Below are 17,547 nucleotides of genomic sequence, written 5' to 3'. Positions count from 1 at the left end.
GGGTCAGCGAGGACCCAAATGAGCCTAGAGTGTAATTCTCAAGATTCAGTAAACCTGTGAAGTTGAATTAGCCGCAGATAGATTTACCATTAGGCTGCAATTTAAGGAAGCCAGATGTTACTCTAAACTGTATGCATCCATCCAAAATGGTCAGATCTCTGAAATATATAAATTTTGTTATCCTCAAGTAAGCATAGTTTCTTTTTTTTTTTTTTTTTTTTTTTTTTTTTTTTTTTTTATTATACTTTAAGTTCTAGGGTACATGTGCATAACGTGCAGGTTTGTTACATATGTATACTTATGCCATGTTGGTGTGCTGCACCCATCAACTCGTCAGCACCCATCAATTCATCATTTATATCATGTATAACTCCCCAATGCAATCCCTCCCTCCTCCCCCCTCCCCCCTCCCCATGATAGACCCCAGTGTGTGATGTTCCCCTTCCCGAGTCCAAGTGATCTCATTGTTCAGTTCCCACCTATGAGTGAGAACATGCGGTGTTTGGTTTTCTCTTCTTGTGATAGTTTGCTAAGAATGATGGTTTCCAGCTGCATCCATGTCCCTACAAAGGACGCAAACTCATCCTTTTTTATGGCTGCATAGTATTCCATGGTGTATATGTGCCACATTTTCTTAATCCAGTCTGTCACAGATGGACATTTGGGTTGATTCCAAGTCTTTGCTATTGTGAATAGTGCCGCAATAAACATACGTGTACATGTGTCTTTGTAGTAGACTAATTTATAATCCTTTGGGTATATACCCAGTAGTGGGATGGCTGGGTCATATGGTACATCTAGTTCTAGATCCTTGAGGAATTGCCATACTGTTTTCCATAATGGTTGAACTAGTTTACAATCCCACCAACAGTGTAAAAGTGTTCCTATTTCTCCACATCCTCTCCAACACCTGTTGTTTCCTGACTTCTTAATGATTGCCATTCTAACTGGTGTGAGATGGTATCTCATTGTGGTTTTGATTTGCATTTCTCTGATGGCCAGTGATGATGAGCATTTTTTCATGTGTCTGTTGGCTGTATGAATATCTTCTTTTGAGAAATGTCTGTTCATATCCTTTCCCCACTTTTTGATGGGGTTGTTTGTTTTTTTCTCGTATATTTGTTTGAGTTCTTTGTAGATTCTGGATATTAGCCCTTTGTCAGATGAGTAGGTTGCAAAAATTTTCTCCCATTCTGTAGGTTGCCTGTTCACTCTGATGGTAGTTTCTTTTGCTGTGCAAAAGCTCTTTAGTTTAATTAGATCCCATTTGTCAATTTTGGCTTTTGCTGCCGTTGCTTTTGGTGTTTTAGACATGAAGTCCTTGCCCATGCCTATGTCCTGAATGGTACTACCTAGATTTTCTTCTAGGGTTTTTATGGTATTAGGTCTAACATTTAAGTCTCTAATCCATCTTGAATTAATCTTCGTATAAGGGGTAAGGAAAGGATCCAGTTTCAGCTTTCTACTTATGGCTAGCCAATTTTCCCAGCACCATTTATTAAATAGGGAATCCTTTCCCCATTTCTTGTTTCTCTCAGGTTTGTCAAAGATCAGATGGCTGTAGATGTGCGGTATTATTTCTGAGGACTCTGTTCTGTTCCATTGGTCTATATCTCTGTTTTGGTACCAGTACCATGCTGTTTTGGTTACTGTAGCCTTGTAGTATAGTTTGAAGTCAGGTAGCGTGACACCTCCAGCTTTGTCCTTTTGACTTAGGATTGTCTTGGCAATGCGGGCTCTTTTTTGGTTCCATATGAACTTTAAAGCAGTTTTTTCCAATTCTGTGAAGAAACTCATTGGTAGCTTGATGGGGATGGCATTGAATCTATAAATAACCTTGGGGAGTATGGCCATTTTCACGATATTGATTCTTCCTATCCATGAGCATGGTATGTTCTTCCATTTGTTTGTGTCCTCTTTGATTTCACTGAGCAGTGGTTTGTAGTTCTCCTTGAAGAGGTCCTTTACATCCCTTGTAAGCTGGATTCCTAGGTATTTTATTCTCTTTGAAGCAATTGTGAATGGAAGTTCATTCCTGATTTGGCTCTCTGCTTGTCTGTTGCTGGTGTATAAGAATGCTTGTGATTTTTGCACATTAATTTTGTATCCTGAGACTTTGCTGAAGTTGCTTATCAGCTTAAGGAGATTTTGGGCTGAGACGATGGGGTTTTCTAAATATACAATCATGTCATCTGCAAACAGGGACAATTTGACTTCTTCTTTTCCTAACTGGATACCCTTGATTTCTTTCTCTTGCCTGATTGCCCTAGCCAGAACTTCCAACACTATGTTGAATAGGAGTGGTGAGAGAGGGCATCCCTGTCTTGTGCCAGTTTTCAAAGGGAATTTTTCCAGTTTTTGCCCATTCAGTATGATATTAGCTGTGGGTTTGTCATAAATAGCTCTTATTATTTTGAGGTACGTTCCATCAATACCGAATTTATTGAGCGTTTTTAGCATGAAGGGCTGTTGAATTTTGTCAAAAGCCTTTTCTGCATCTATTGAGATGATCATGTGGTTCTTGTCTTTGGTTCTGTTTATATGCTGGATTACGTTTATTGATTTGCGAATGTTGAACCAGCCTTGCATCCCAGGGATGAAGCCCACTTGATCATGGTGGATAAGCTTTTTGATGTGCTGCTGAATCCGGTTTGCCAGTATTTTATTGAGGATTTTTGCATCAATGTTCATCAGGGATATTGGTCTAAAATTCTCTTTTTTTGTTGTGTCTCTGCCAGGCTTTGGTATCAGGATGATGTTGGCCTCATAAAATGAGTTAGGGAGGATTCCCTCTTTTTCTATTGATTGGAATAGTTTCAGAAGGAATGGTACCAGCTCCTCCTTGTACCTCTGGTAGAATTCAGCTGTGAATCCATCTGGTCCTGGACTTTTTTTGGTGGGTAGGCTATTAATTGTTGCCTCAATTTCAGAGCCTGCTATTGGTCTATTCAGGGATTCAACTTCTTCCTGGTTTAGCCTTGGGAGAGTGTAAGTGTCCAGGAAATTATCCATTTCTTCTAGATTTTCTAGTTGATTTGCGTAGAGGCGTTTATAGTATTCTCTGATGGTAGTTTGTATTTCTGTGGGGTCAGTGGTGATATCCCCTTTATCATTTTTTATTGCGTCGATTTGATTCCTCTCTCTTTTTTTCTTTATTAGCCTTGCTAGCGGTCTGTCAATTTTGTTGATCTTTTCAAAAAACCAACTCCTGGATTCATTGATTTTTTGGAGGGTTTTTTGTGTCTCTATCTCCTTCAGTTCTGCTCTGATCTTAGTTATTTCTTGCCTTCTGCTAGCTTTTGAATGTGATTGCTCTTGCCTCTCTAGTTCTTTTAATTGTGATGTTAGAGTGTCAATTTTAGATCTTTCCTGTTTTCTCTTGTGGGCATTTAGTGCTATAAATTTCCCTCTACACACTGCTTTAAATGTGTCCCAGAGATTCTGGTATGTTGCATCTTTGTTCTCATTGGTTTCAAAGAACATCTTTATTTCCGCTTTCATTTCGTTATGTACCCAGTAGTCATTCAGGAGCAGGTTGTTCAGTTTCCATGTAGTTGAGCGGTTTTGATTGAGTTTCTTAGTCCTGAGTTCTAGTTTGATTGCACTGTGGTCTGAGAGACAGTTTGTTATAATTTCTGTTCTTTTACATTTGCTGAGGAGTACTTTACTTCCAATTATGTGGTCAATTTTGGAATAAGTGCGATGTGGTGCTGAGAAGAATGTATATTCTGTTGATTTGGGGTGGAGAGTTCTATAGATGTCTATTAGGTCCGCTTGGTGCAGAGATGAGTTCAATTCCTGGATATCCTTGTTAACTTTCTGTCTCGTTGATCTGTCTAATGTTGACAGCGGAGTGTTGAAGTCTCCCATTATTATTGTATGGGAGTCTAAGTCTCTTTGTAAGTCTCTAAGGACTTGCTTTATGAATCTGGGTGCTCCTGTATTGGGTGCATATATATTTAGGAGAGTTAGCTCTTCCTGTTGAATTGATCCCTTTACCATTATGTAATGGCCTTCTTTGTCTCTTTTGATCTTTGATGGTTTAAAGTCTGTTTTATCAGAGACTAGGATTGCAACCCCTGCTTTTTTTTGTTCTCCATTTGCTTGGTAGATCTTCCTCCATCCCTTTATTTTGAGCCTATGTATGTCTCTGCATGTGAGATGGGTCTCCTGAATACAGCAGACTGATGGGTCTTGACTCTTTATCCAGTTTGCCAGTCTGTGTCTTTTAATTGGAGCATTTAGTCCATTAACATTTAAGGTTAATATTGTTATGTGTGAACTTGATCCTGCCATTATGATATTAACTGGTTATTTTGCTCGTTAGTTGATGCAGTTTCTTCCTAGCCTCGATGGTCTTTACATTTTGCCATGTTTTTGCAATGGCTGGTACCGGTTGTTCCTTTCCATGTTTAGGGCTTCCTTCAGGGTCTCTTGTAAGGCAGGCCTGGTGGTGACAAAATCTCTAAGCATTTGCTTGTCTGTAAAGGATTTTATTTCTCCTTCACTTATGAAACTTAGTTTGGCTGGATATGAAATTCTGGGTTTAAAATTCTTTTCTTTAAGAACGTTGAATATTGGCCCCCACTCTCTTCTGGCTTGTAGAGTTTCTGCCGAGAGATCTGCTGTTAGTCTGATGGGCTTCCCTTTGTGGGTGACCCGACCTTTCTCTCTGGCTGCCCTTAAGATTTTTTCCTTCATTTCAACTTTGGTGAATCTGGCAATTATGTGTCTTGGAGTTGCTCTTCTGGAGGAGTATCTTTGTGGCGTTCTCTGTATTTCCTGAATTTGAATGTTGGCCTGCCCTACTAGGTTGGGGAAGTTCTCCTGGATGATATCCTGAAGAGTGTTTTCCAACTTGGTTCCATTTTCCCCCTCACTTTCAGGCACCCCAATCAGACGTAGATTTGGTCTTTTTACATAATCCCATACTTCTTGCAGGCTTTGCTCATTTCTTTTTCTTCTTTTTTCTTTTGGTTTCTCTTCTCGCTTCATTTCATTCATTTGATCTTCAATCGCTGATACTCTTTCTTCCAGTTGATCGAGTCGGTTACTGAAGCTTGTGCATTTGTCACGTATTTCTCGTGTCATGGTTTTCATCTCTGTCATTTCGTTTATGATCTTCTCTGCATTAATGAGTCTAGCTGTCAATTCTTCCACTCTTTTTTCAAGATTTTTAGTTTCTTTGCGCTGGGTACGTAATTCCTCCTTTAGCTCTGATAAGTTTGATGGACTGAAGCCTTCTTCTCTCCTCTCGTCCAAGTCATTCTCTGACCAGCTTTGATCCGTTGCTGGTGATGGGCTGCGCTCCTTTGCAGGGGGAGATGCGCTCTTATTTTTTGAATTTCCAGCTTTTCTGCCCTGCTTCTTCCCCATCTTTGTGGTTTTATCTGTCTCTGGTCTTTGATGGTGGTGACGAACTGATGGGGTTTTGGTATAGGTGTCCTTCCTGTTTGATAGTTTTCCTTCTGACAGTCAGAAGGACTCTCTGTTGGTCTGTTGGAGATTGCTTGAGGTCCACTCCAGACCTGTTTGCCTGGGTATCAGCAGCAGAGGTTGCCGAAGATAGAATATTGCTGAACAGCGAGTGTACCTGTCTGATTCTTCCTTTGGAAGTGTCCTCTCAGGGGTGTACTCCACCCTGTGAGGTGTGGGGTGTCAGACTGCCCCTAGTGGGGGATTTCTCCCAGCTAGGCTACTCAGGGGTCAGGGACACACCTGAGCAGGCAGTCTGTCCGTTCTCAGATCTCAACCTCCGCGTTGGGAGATCCGCGGCTCTCCCCAAAGCTGTCAGACAGAGTCGTTCGCGTCTGCACCGGCTCCCGCTACTTCCCCTGTTGGTCTTCAGCTGTGCGCTGTCCCCAGAGGTGGAGACTACAGAGACAGGCAGGCTTCCTTGAGCTGCTGTGAGCTCCACCCAGTTCGAGCTTCCCAGCGGCTTTGTTTACCTACTTAAGCCTCAGCAATGGCGGGCGCCCCTCCCCCAGCCTCGCTGCTGCCTTGCGGATAGATCGCAGCAGACTGCTGTGTTAGCAGTGAGGGAGGCTTCGTGGGCGTGGGACCCTCCCGGCCAGGTGTGGGATATATTCTCCTGGAATGCCTGTATGCTTACAGCGCAGTATTGGGGTGGGAGTTACCCGATTTTCCAGGTGTTGTGTGTCTCAGTTCCCCTGGCTAGGAAAACGGATCCCCTTCCCCCTTGCGCTTCCAGGTGAGGCGATGCCTCGCCCTGCTTCAGCTCTCGCTGGTCAGGCTGCAGCAGCTGACCAGCACCGATTGTCCGGCACTCCCTAGTGAGATGACCCCAGTACCTCAGTTGAAAATGCAGAAATCACCGGTCTTCTGTGTCGCTCGCGCTGGGAGTTGGAGACTGGAGCTGTTCCTATTCGGCCATCTTGCTCCGCCCCCCTCAGCATAGTTTCATAATTTAAATTTTTAAGTGTAAATATGTAACTGTTAATTACACCAATATAGACTGCACAGTCTGTGAAGCTTTTGAGTCTAGTAGTGCTTAGGAAGTACACATAGACACACACACACGCACACACCACACACCACACACACTACAGACACCACTCATGCACACACCACACAGACACACCACACACACACCACATGCACACACCGCACACCCACCACACAAACCCCCCCACACACATGCACACACCACACACATGCAGACCACACACACACACACCACACACCACACACACACCACAGACACCACTCATGCACACACCACATGCACACACCACACATGCACACACCACACACACACCACATAATCCCCACACACACACGCCACACACACACACACCACACACACCACATGCACACACCACACAAATAGACATACACACCCTACAGGCACACACCACACACACACACCACACACATGTGCACACCACACACACACCACACACGCACCACATCTGCACACCACTCATGCACACACCACACACACACACCATGCATACACACCCAGGCCATGGCGTGTGGATGTGAGAGGAGGGACTCCAGCCAGCAGTGATGCTGCCGTTTGCTGAGATGGGAGCTGTGGGATGCACTTATTGGTGAGTGCTGGATCTTTGTAAGTTTGAAATGTTTAAAGATTTCCAAAGGGAGGTTTTTGAGTAGAGTTAGATCCACCAGTCTTGAGTTCAGAGACAAGAACTGGGTAGCCATAGAACCGGGTGGCCATAGAACCGGGTGGCCGTAGGACGGGGTGGCCATAGGACGGGGTGGCCGTAGGACCGAGTCGCTGTAGGACCGGGTGGCCATAGGACCGGGTGGCCATAGAAACCGAGTCGCTGTAGGACCGGGTGGCCATAGGACGGGGTGGCCGTAGGACCGAGTCGCCGTAGGACCGGGTGGCCGTAGAACCGGGTGGCCGTAGAACCGCGTGGCCGTAGGACCGGGTGGCCATAGGACAGGGTGGCCGTAGGACCGGGTGGCCATAGAACCAGGTGGCCGTAGGACCGGGTGGCCATAGGACGGGGTGGCCGTAGGACCGGGTGGCCGTAGGACGGGGTGGCCGTAGGACCGGGTCACCGTAGGACCGGGTGGCCGTAGGACGGGGTGGCCGTAGGACCGGGTGGCCGTAGGACCGGGTGGCCGTAGAAACCGAGTCGCTGTAGGACCGGGTGGCCGTAGGACCGGGTGGCCATAGGACGGGGTGGCCGTAGGACCGGGTGGCCGTAGGACCGGGTGGCCGTAGGACCGGGTGGCCGTAGAAACCGAGTCGCTGTAGGACCGGGTGGCCATAGGACCGGGTGGCCGTAGGACGGGTTAGCCATAGGACCGAGTCGCAGTAGGACCGGGTGGCCATAGAAACTTTGGAGGTGCCCAGTACGCAGAGATCTCCCCATGCTGTGAGGCCCCAGGACCCTTGAGTTCATCCAACTGGATCCTTGATGATCCGGGATGAAGAAGCCACTCATTTCTTCTGGATCTGGATAGTTTGTATTTTTCAGTGGTCATTAATACCAGTAATGCAGTGGAGAGAGAAAAGGTGCAGGTGTTTATGAATATTCATCCAAAGTTAGATCGATCTGGCGTGTTTCATCTGCATGCTTCCTGATGGCTTCATGTGGTTTATAAGTTTCTGATGGCCTCCAACTGTCAGCACTAAATGTCACCTGTAAGATGAGAATGATGACTGTAAATGCCTACCTGAGAGGGTTTTAGGGAGATTAAGAAAGGATGATTAATACATTATAAATATCATACAAAGGATGGCTGGTGTGGAAGTTTTCTCTCTTGATAAAACACTGGAAATGCAATTTGGTTTCCATGGACCTGGGAGCTGCCCGTGCTGGGCTCCTGCTGCCTGCACCATGTCCAGCATCACCTCTGACATAGGGAAGATGCTGCCTGGTTACTGGTTGAATGATCTATAAAATAAGTACTGGGGCCTGTTAATGCTTGGTGGTGGGCTGAGTGTTTTGCCAAGGTCATCAGATCCTCTCTAATGAGACTATCAAGGAGAAATCAACCCTCCATATTCGCACTCCAGCCTGGAGAACGAGAATGAAACTCCATTTCAAAAAAAAAAAAAAGCCCTAAAAGCATTTGAATCTAACAGACAAAATTATCTGTTAATATTCAGCAACTTCTCATTGCAAAATCAATACACACAATATGGTGAATGAATTTACATCTAAATATTTATAATGTATTAATGTTTTTTCTGGCCTGACACTTTATATCCTCGCACTGGTAGCAATTTGCCAGTAGCAGTCTTACTTTGGCCAAATTTAAAACAACCTTATATTAAGGTTTTAATATCGATATTATAAATTTATTTTATCCTGACATGAAACATGAGGTTTTTGGATCAGAGACAGGTTGTTAATTACTCACAGATGTCTCAATGCCGGTTCCCCATCCCCGCCTGAGTTCTGTGCACACAGATGTTTCAGCCACGGGAGAAGCACCCAGGACTGTGACTCTCGGAGCCTGTATAGGATGCTCAGCACCCACCCACCCTCCTCCCCACAGAAGGAGAGACTCCCCCTTACTAACGCCATCTCTCTTCCATCACACTTTGGAATATAAATCAAAGGCTTCAGGGGCCATCCGTGTGAAATGTCCCTGAATGACTCACTATTGCCAACTCCCATGGCCGGGTCACTGCACCATCGTCCTTCATTCCAAGGCCCTCGCTATGCAATAATGTAGAAATACTCACGGAGCCTCGAATCTCAGCAGTCTACGTCAGAAAATTTCAGTGAATCTTACAAGGACCCAAAGATTATCATGACAACTTGGGGAAAACTAAAAGATAAAGTCCTTCTTTAAACGATGGCTTTTGAGCTCGTTCAAGATGAGGAAGAGGAAGAATATTGAAGGAGAAGACAGAAAAGAAGGTGTATGAGTCTGCATTCACATTGCTCTAAAGAAATGCCTGATACTGGGTAGTTTATAAAGAAAAGAGGTTTAATTGACCCACAGTTCCACAGGCTGTACAGGAAGCATGTCTGGGGAGGCCTCAGGAAACTTACAATTGTGGCAGAAGGCACAGGGGAAGTAGGTGTGTCTTACATGGCCAGAGAAGGAGGAAGGGAGCAGGAGGAGATACCACACTTTTAAACAATCAGATCTCATGAGAACTCTGTCACGAGAACAGCACCATAGCCAGAGAAGGAGGAAGAGAGGAAGGGAGAAGATGCCACCACACACTTTTCAACAGTCAGATCTCATGAGAACTCTACTATGAGAACAGCACCAAAGACCAAATCCACCCCCACGATCCAATCATCTCCCACCAGGCTCCACCTCCAACAGTGAGGATGATAATTTGACATGAGATTTGGGCGGAGTCACAGACTCCAACAGTAGCAGAAGGGAAACGGGATAGAAGAATGGGAAGGAGGAATCGGAGTGGAAAAAGCAGATCCATGTTTCACAGCTCAGTTGTTCCGTAAGGAGGGCCCAGCCCACTCTGGTGGATCCCTAATCCCTGTCTTTCCCATGCACCAGGAGATGCGGGAAGGGCTAGGATTAAAGCCGGGACTCTCGACTCTTTCTCACACACCCGACTCTCCTTCATTAGCCAGAGTATTTATTTCTGACTTGTACATTGGAATCTGAAAGATGTTTCAGTTATTCCTGTTTTCAAACATTAAAATGCATTAAATTAAGTTATAAAGTCAATTTTACAGAATTGTATGGAATTAATATATCAATGATATAGCAACTGCCTATCCATATGCAAGGAATATTCACAATTTTAAGAATATCTTTACACAGGTATATTCTATCATTAAAAATATTACTTGGAAAAAATAATTCAATTGAAGATTCGTAGATGGAACAAACTACATTGTTCTGGGGACATATGTTCATTGTTCTACAATAATAGTCAAAGGTACCAAGATACAGCATTTTGTAATCTACAATTTCTGCTGCATTTGAAGCCAAATGTGGCCAGATACTTAGAAAACTAATGGATTTCAGGGCACCGTGGCATGGAGTCTGGATTTCGGGAAGCCGTGGTGTGGAGCCAGTCGTTTACCAAGTCAGGCATTCGTTTCTCCGATGAGCGGTGATTGAACATGCCTCTGCTTTGCAATTCACAGCAGCTGCTTCCATCCCACCCTCAGCCTTCCTTTCCTTTTAAAAGGTGTCAGGCTTCTTATCCTCAGGTTGTTTTCCCACAAGACCACCACATCAGACTCCCCTCATAAAACATCAAGAACACCAATGTCCTACGAGTCACCTGGGAATACTTCTTAAAAACACAGGCTCTGATATGGCAGGTCTGGCGCGGACCTGAGACTTGCCATCACCAACAGGGACCCAGAGATGCCGAGGCTGTTGCTGGCCATGCTGCACTGACATGGCAGGTCTGGCGTGGACCTGAGACTTGCCATCACCAACAGGGACCCAGAGATGCCGAGGCTGTTGCTGGCTATGCTGCACTGACATGGCAGGTCTGGCGCGGACCTGAGACTTGCCATCACCAACAGGGACCCAGAGATGCCGAGGCTGTTGCTGGCCATGCTGCACTTAGGGAGTCGTGGATACATCAACAGTAAATTGCTTAAAAATAAAAGTCGGGATCTCTGAGCCTCACTCCAAACTTGCTAAATCTGAACCGCTCGGATGGGGTGCAGGAATCTGCATCGGCAGGTGACACCTGGCCCCACTCAGGCATGGCACAAACACACTAGGTGTGCCCTGCTTCAGAACAGTACTCCAGACTTTCAGTATTGTCACTGCATTGTGGGCTACGCACACCTTGAATTTTGAGCTTTACATTAATGTAAATGTGTGTGTGCTTATATATATACACAAAGGTATATATATATATCTCTCTCTACATGTATTAATACACATATGTATGTATAGCCACGCATTGCTTAAGGACAGGTATATATTCCAGAAAATGCACAGTTGGGCAATTTTGTCATTGTGCAAACATCATAGGGTGTACTTACAGAAACCTGGATGATCTGTATATTTTTATTTATGTATTTTTACATATAGAAAACCAAATGCTCCAGCACCATTACTGACTATGACTCCCTTCCTCTAGTCGATCTGCAAGGCCATTATCAAATTCCATCGACCGGATTTCTGTATATGCTCCATTAGAACCTATGGGGCCACCATGGTCTATGCAGTCCATTGTTGACTGAAGGGTTGTGATGTGTGCATGACTATATACACACACACGCGCACACACACATTTGTATATGTGTACAGAGGCCTTTTACTAGCTTTCCTAACATTAAGCTCAATTTAGCCAAGTTTTTTCACGTTTGTTGCAGCAGCCTACTTCCTATCTGGACTACAAGCTACGCAGAACCTAACCAACGCACGAGATGCTCTTCCTGGATACCTTGGAAATGGTTTTATCTTAAATAATCCCCTTCTGTTACATGGTCATGTTCAGCATTGAATTGTTGTAGCCTAGATATTTTCTAGAGCTATAACTAGTGAAATAAAAAGTGAGAAGAGCCCTAAAGGACATGATGAATTTTTTGGTGATCATTTTTTTCTGGCGGAAACTCAGAGGAACCTGATGCCTGCACTTTCACTAAATTAGAGAAGTGTTCACGTCACAGCCACGTAGGGAGAGGAAGGATATCTGTGGAAGGCTGGAGCCAGGCTGAGGGTGCTCTGCAGAAAGGATCACACACATGAAGGCACCTCGGCTGAGGGTCAGCAGGGTGGAGCGGATGGCAGGGCCGCTGGGACTTGGAAGAGGGGAGGGAGACCTGCCAGGGCTGTCAGGAAAGGCCTCAGGGCTGGGTCTGAGCTGAGTCCTTAAGAAGCCATGAGGTTCAGGTAGGCAGGGAAAGAACAATGATGAGAAAGACCCGCTTTTTAAAAAAAATCAATAGGCTTGTGTTTTGGGCGATTTTAGATTTACAGAAAACTGAGTGGAAGGTAAAGACTAGCCTGTGCCCCTCACCTCCCCCACCTTCCCTGTTCCTCACACTTGTCCTGTGGTGCATTATCACAGCAGGAGCTAGTGTAGATACTTCCACACTCATAACATCCACGTGGCTCAAGGGGACTTCCCAGGGCTCTCAGGGTGGCGGCATTTTCTTCAAGTCCGCAATAGAAATGGTTCCCTCGGAAGCCCAAGCACCTTCTTACCTGTGTCTCCGATGGAGGCACATTCTCTTCCCCGGATCAATCATGGTGGTGAAGATGATGAGAATTCTGGCCTGAATTGTGTGTGGACTGCGCCTCGCCTCCCTGGGCTGGGGCAAGGTCATAGCTCTGGGAGCGGAGAAGGGATCCCCCGGGGGAGACACAGCCACTGGCAGGAGGAGTAAAAGAGCAGGAGGAAGGCAGGACTATGGCAAGAACAGCAGACGCCACAGGGACAAACAGAAAGGGGCTTAATAAACGGTTGATGGATGCAGCGGAAGGAGGGAAAGACTAGACCTGCCTTCTGCGGACAGCAAAGAGCACAGCCTCCTCCAAGCTTTGTCTTAGAACAGGACTCAAATCCCTGCTGTTCTGCCACATGTTGATAACAGACTAGTATGGAAAATATATTCAATGTGACATAATCTAATACAGTGACCACGTATATTAATCGCAGCACTATAACAATGGTGAAACCTAAAAGCAATCTACAATGTCCGTCACAAAGATAAAGCTTATGAAAACCGTAACTCCACGCGGAAATTCTAAGCAGTAGTTACAATTGTATTTCTGAATAACATTTAATGACATAGGAAAATGCTGATATTACAAACTATGTTTTGAAAAGTATAAAACCATGAATATGTATAAGGTATATTTACAGCAACAAGTAAACTTGGGAAGATGTCTCTGAATAGGGTGTTTAGTGGGGTTTTTTTCCTCTTTATATTTACAGCCTCCAAAAATAAGCAGCATTGTCCTAACTGGGAAAGTTAAAAATGGTGGATCCATAATCCTGTATTTTCCAGTAATAGAACCAGCACCTGAGCTGTGACATTAGGCAGTAGCATAAAACACTGGCCAGGGTGGGAACAGGTGAGGGAAGGGAGAGGCAGGTGCAGTATTGAGGAATCAGTGGGCACTGCTGTGGAATTCAGGGTGATGTTTTATTTCAGGCATCCATCAGCATGGCTCCCCAGCTCTCAAGAGAAGGGGTCCTGGAGTTTCTGGCTTTTAAACTCTGAAATAAGCACCTGAAACTCTCTCTAGCAAATTCAAGATGTAACTCTTATGACCTGAATACTAGATCCAAAAGGAACCTTAAAGTTCGTATTCTAATTGGCATTCTCACTTTCAAATTGTTCCCTTTACTTAGTGTTTTTTTGCCGAAATCACAATTGCAATGAGCTGACTCTAGGGCAATTACATATTAAATGGCAAACTATTTGTGTAATTTTTTACATTTCACTTGTGATGACTTTAAAAATGTCTTGAGAATTTTATTTGGTGCAAGGATTACCAGAAAGTCACCGATTAATTAAAGCCAAGACAATTTCAGAGTTTCAAGGACATAATTCAGTGCACTTTGGATTATTTTTACTGGCTGAAGGAAAAAGTGCAGAGTCAACAATAAAAAACATCAAATTTGTTACACTCACTGTTGAATATTTTAGATTTTTCTGCATGAAATAATTTAACTTAGAGATTATGTATCTGAACTTGAATTGTAAACTGTGGAGCATTATTCAAAAGTGAGATTAGTTTGGTCATTATTATTATTAAAATAGTTGTGAACTACAACAGGTCAGACCAATGAAAAATGTATTTGATTAAATTGGTTAGTAAGTTTTTCATTCACTTCTGAAATAGAACTAAGTTTATTTCTAAAAAGCAAAAGACTGTCTACCCAATATTTTCTGTCCATTTTTCTGCTCCAGTAAATATATAAACTCATTTACTTTCACATGCATTAAATGTTACCTGAAATTAATCCCTAATTTAAAAGGAATCCTAAATGATTTTCAAAAATTATGCCCAATTGCGTGTGATAGATATCATAGATATCAATCTTATCTATCTAAGATAAGATAAAGGAGATAGACATTTTCCTGTCAGTAATGGAGCTATTATATTTGCCACAAACTGACAGAGATGAGGATGTGGCGACTCATCAAAACTCAGCAGTACGTAAAGTTTATTGTGACCAATTTATACTAATGGGGACTTAGGATTTAATTGAGGTAGACACACATGCAGTCACACTATTGTAAATTTTTAAAATTTTCAACTAAAAGTAGCATGCTGCTTTTCATGGAACGTTTTCTGTTTCTTGCAGGTGAGCACATTCGACTGGGTGCGAGCAGAAAGGACCTACCACCTCTGTGAGGTGCTGTTTAAAGTTCACAAGGTAGGGATCTTTTGCACTTTAGATGCTTTCATACAGTAAGATGCCCTTTGGGCTTGCAGAATGAGAGGACTGTTTGTTCCGCATGGTCCATTGAAACAGCAAAATTTGAATGGACGATCTGGACCCATCCCCCATTCCTACCCGGTACGTGGGTTCCAGCTGTCACCCTGTTGCTCATCCAGGCAGGATGCATGGATGACGGTGTGTCTGTGTGTATGTGGTATGTGGTGTTTGTGTGTGTTTTGGGGGAGAGATGTGTTTTAGGACGTCCACTTACAATAATTTATTCCAAGAACTTTAGGTTCTGTTGCTGCTGTTGCTGTTATTGAAATTGTTTTCAACAAATCAGATACAAATTTGCCTCAGGGTCTGGCCAGTTTGCTGCTCATGGTTCCTAGGGTAGGTAGGGACCGAACCTTCCTCCAGGAGACACACCTCACTGGTGGTGCTGCCCGGAGCCTGGAGGTGCAGCAGGGCCCTACCCAGGCCCCCACCCACCTGACCGCAGAGGTGTCTCCACAGCCAGGCGACGATGTGCTCACCGTGGCCGGGGGCCACCGTGTCCTAGTATGTGACTCAGTGCATCACGTGAACAACCCACCTGTGTCGTTCTCATGTAGGAGTACACAAAACAAAGACAAATAGGCATATTAAGTGAAAGTTTAAAAAACACACCTTTTAGTCTGAGAATTTGGCCTTAAAGAGTTATCAGTCTAAAGTTAGAAGATAAAGATTTATTTTTTTTTTTTTTGAGATGGAGTCTCGCTCTGTCGCCCAGGCTGGAGTGCAGTGGCCGGATCTCAGCTCACTGCAAGCTCCGCCTCCTGGGTTTACGCCATTCTCTCGCCTCAGCCTCCCGAGTAGCTGGGACTACAGGCGCCGCCACCTCGCCCGGCTAATTTTTTGTATTTTTTTAGTAGAGACGGGGTTTCACCATGTTAGCCAGGATGGTCTCGATCTCCTGACCTCGTGATCCGCCCATCTCGGCCTCCCAAAGTGCTGGGATTACAGGCTTGAGCCACTGCGCCCGGCCTAGAAGTTAAAGATTTATCTTTCAAAGTTTGGTTTGTTTTCTTAAATTGAAAATGTCCTCAAAAATAATATTCTCTATCTGTAGTTGCTTTGTTTTAAATTTAAATCTGGAATTTCAGACTGCCTTTAATGGAAACATGTGAAAGGGAAATACATTTCCATAATAATGTTGTCAAATGATAAATACATTTATTTCTCATTTTTGAAGAATTTATTTGGGCAACATTTTTCTGCATTGTTCCTATTTTTGTTGAATATGGTAATGAAGGAGATGAAGGAAAGGGCTGGATGTATTTAAATTAAGACTCCTAATTACAGGTTGTAATAAACAATCATTGATCAGAAAGTGAACATTTCTGTGCTAGGCATATTCATTAAAAAATGGAAGAAAATAGAATAAAATATTAACTGTGGTTTTCTCTCAGTGATGGCTTTTCTAGCTATTGTTGCTTTCATTTTAAAAACTATTTTGTTTTCTAAGTTATCTGTGACAGAAATGCATTATTTTGAAAATGATAAAAAGGAAGCCTTGTGTTAACGTGAGCCTCTTGGTCACAGATGATACGCAGGTCGTTTCATTGATCACAGTTCCACAGAGGAATTCGTAGAAGGATTCGTGACCTTTTCGTTTCCTTTGCATGGGCTCCTCATCAACACGTTTTCACTTCCTCCCCTCTTGTTTCAGAGGATTCCCCTTCCATGCACCTGAGACGTTCCTTAGGTACTGGGTGTCTTTGAGAGACTATTGTATCTTCTTTTTTCTTTTTTTTTTTTTATTATACTTTAAGTTCTAGGGTACATGTGCATAACGTGCAGGTTTGTTACATATGTATACTTGTGCCATGTTGGTGTGCTGCACCCATCAACGCGTCAGCACCCATCAACTTGTCATTTATATCAGGTGTAACTCCCAATGCCATCCCTCCCCGCTCCCCCCTCCCCATGATAGGCCCCGGTGTGTGATGTTCCCCTTCCCGAGTCCAAGTGATCTCATTGTCCAGTTCCCACCTATGAGTGAGAACATGTGGTGTTTGGTTTTCTGTTCTTGTGATAGTTTGCTAAGAATGATGGTTTCCAGCTGCATCCATGTCCCTACAAAGGATGCAAACTCATCCTTTTTTATGGCTGCATAGTGTTCCATGGTGTATATGTGCCACATTTTCTTAATCCAGTCTGTCACAGATGGACATTTGGGTTGATTCCAAGTCTTTGCTATTGTGAATAGTGCTGCAATAAACATGCGTGTGCATGTGTCTTATATATGTGGTTCATTAGTAAGCTATTGAGCCACCTCATTTTCCCAGGAAGATTGTAAAAAAAAATTAACCAATAAATATTATATGAAGTGTTTATGAAATCATGAAATTAGCCAGTAGAATGGCTATAGCAAAGATACTAAACTAAAAATGGGGTAAATAATAATAATCTATAGCATTCAATATTTTTTAAAAAAGAGATTAAATTATATGAATTGAATGTCCTATTTGGAAGTCTTAAAATGGCGATCTTACAAAACCATATTGCATGCTTTTACACACATTCAGTTGCGGATGTTTATCGTTTAGCATACATAAATTTAAAAGTAAACGCATTCAATTCATTTTCAGAAATGTAAATAAATATGTGAGTATCATAAGAACTAGTACTTTTTCATGTAGATTCTTTAAATAACCGTAATTACCATTTCGAAGTGTACTCATTAATATTTAGACCAGAAATCA

General features: G+C 43.5%; 1 protein-coding gene across 1 annotated transcript in view; it reads left to right on the top strand.

Moving 5' to 3' along the window:
• The window catches only part of SNTG2 (syntrophin gamma 2), a 383,842-nt gene that overhangs the window by 287,009 nt on the left and 79,286 nt on the right, over positions 1-17,547 (top strand). The window contains exon 13 of the mRNA XM_030921522.1: positions 14,723-14,794. Coding sequence (XP_030777382.1) covers positions 14,723-14,794 — 72 coding nt within the window. The remainder of the gene's footprint in view (positions 1-14,722; positions 14,795-17,547) is intronic.

Source organism: Rhinopithecus roxellana, chromosome 17 (genome assembly GCF_007565055.1).
Source record: "Rhinopithecus roxellana isolate Shanxi Qingling chromosome 17, ASM756505v1, whole genome shotgun sequence".
Taxonomy (NCBI): domain Eukaryota; kingdom Metazoa; phylum Chordata; class Mammalia; order Primates; family Cercopithecidae; genus Rhinopithecus; species Rhinopithecus roxellana.
This window is presented reverse-complemented; position numbering and strand designations above follow the sequence as displayed.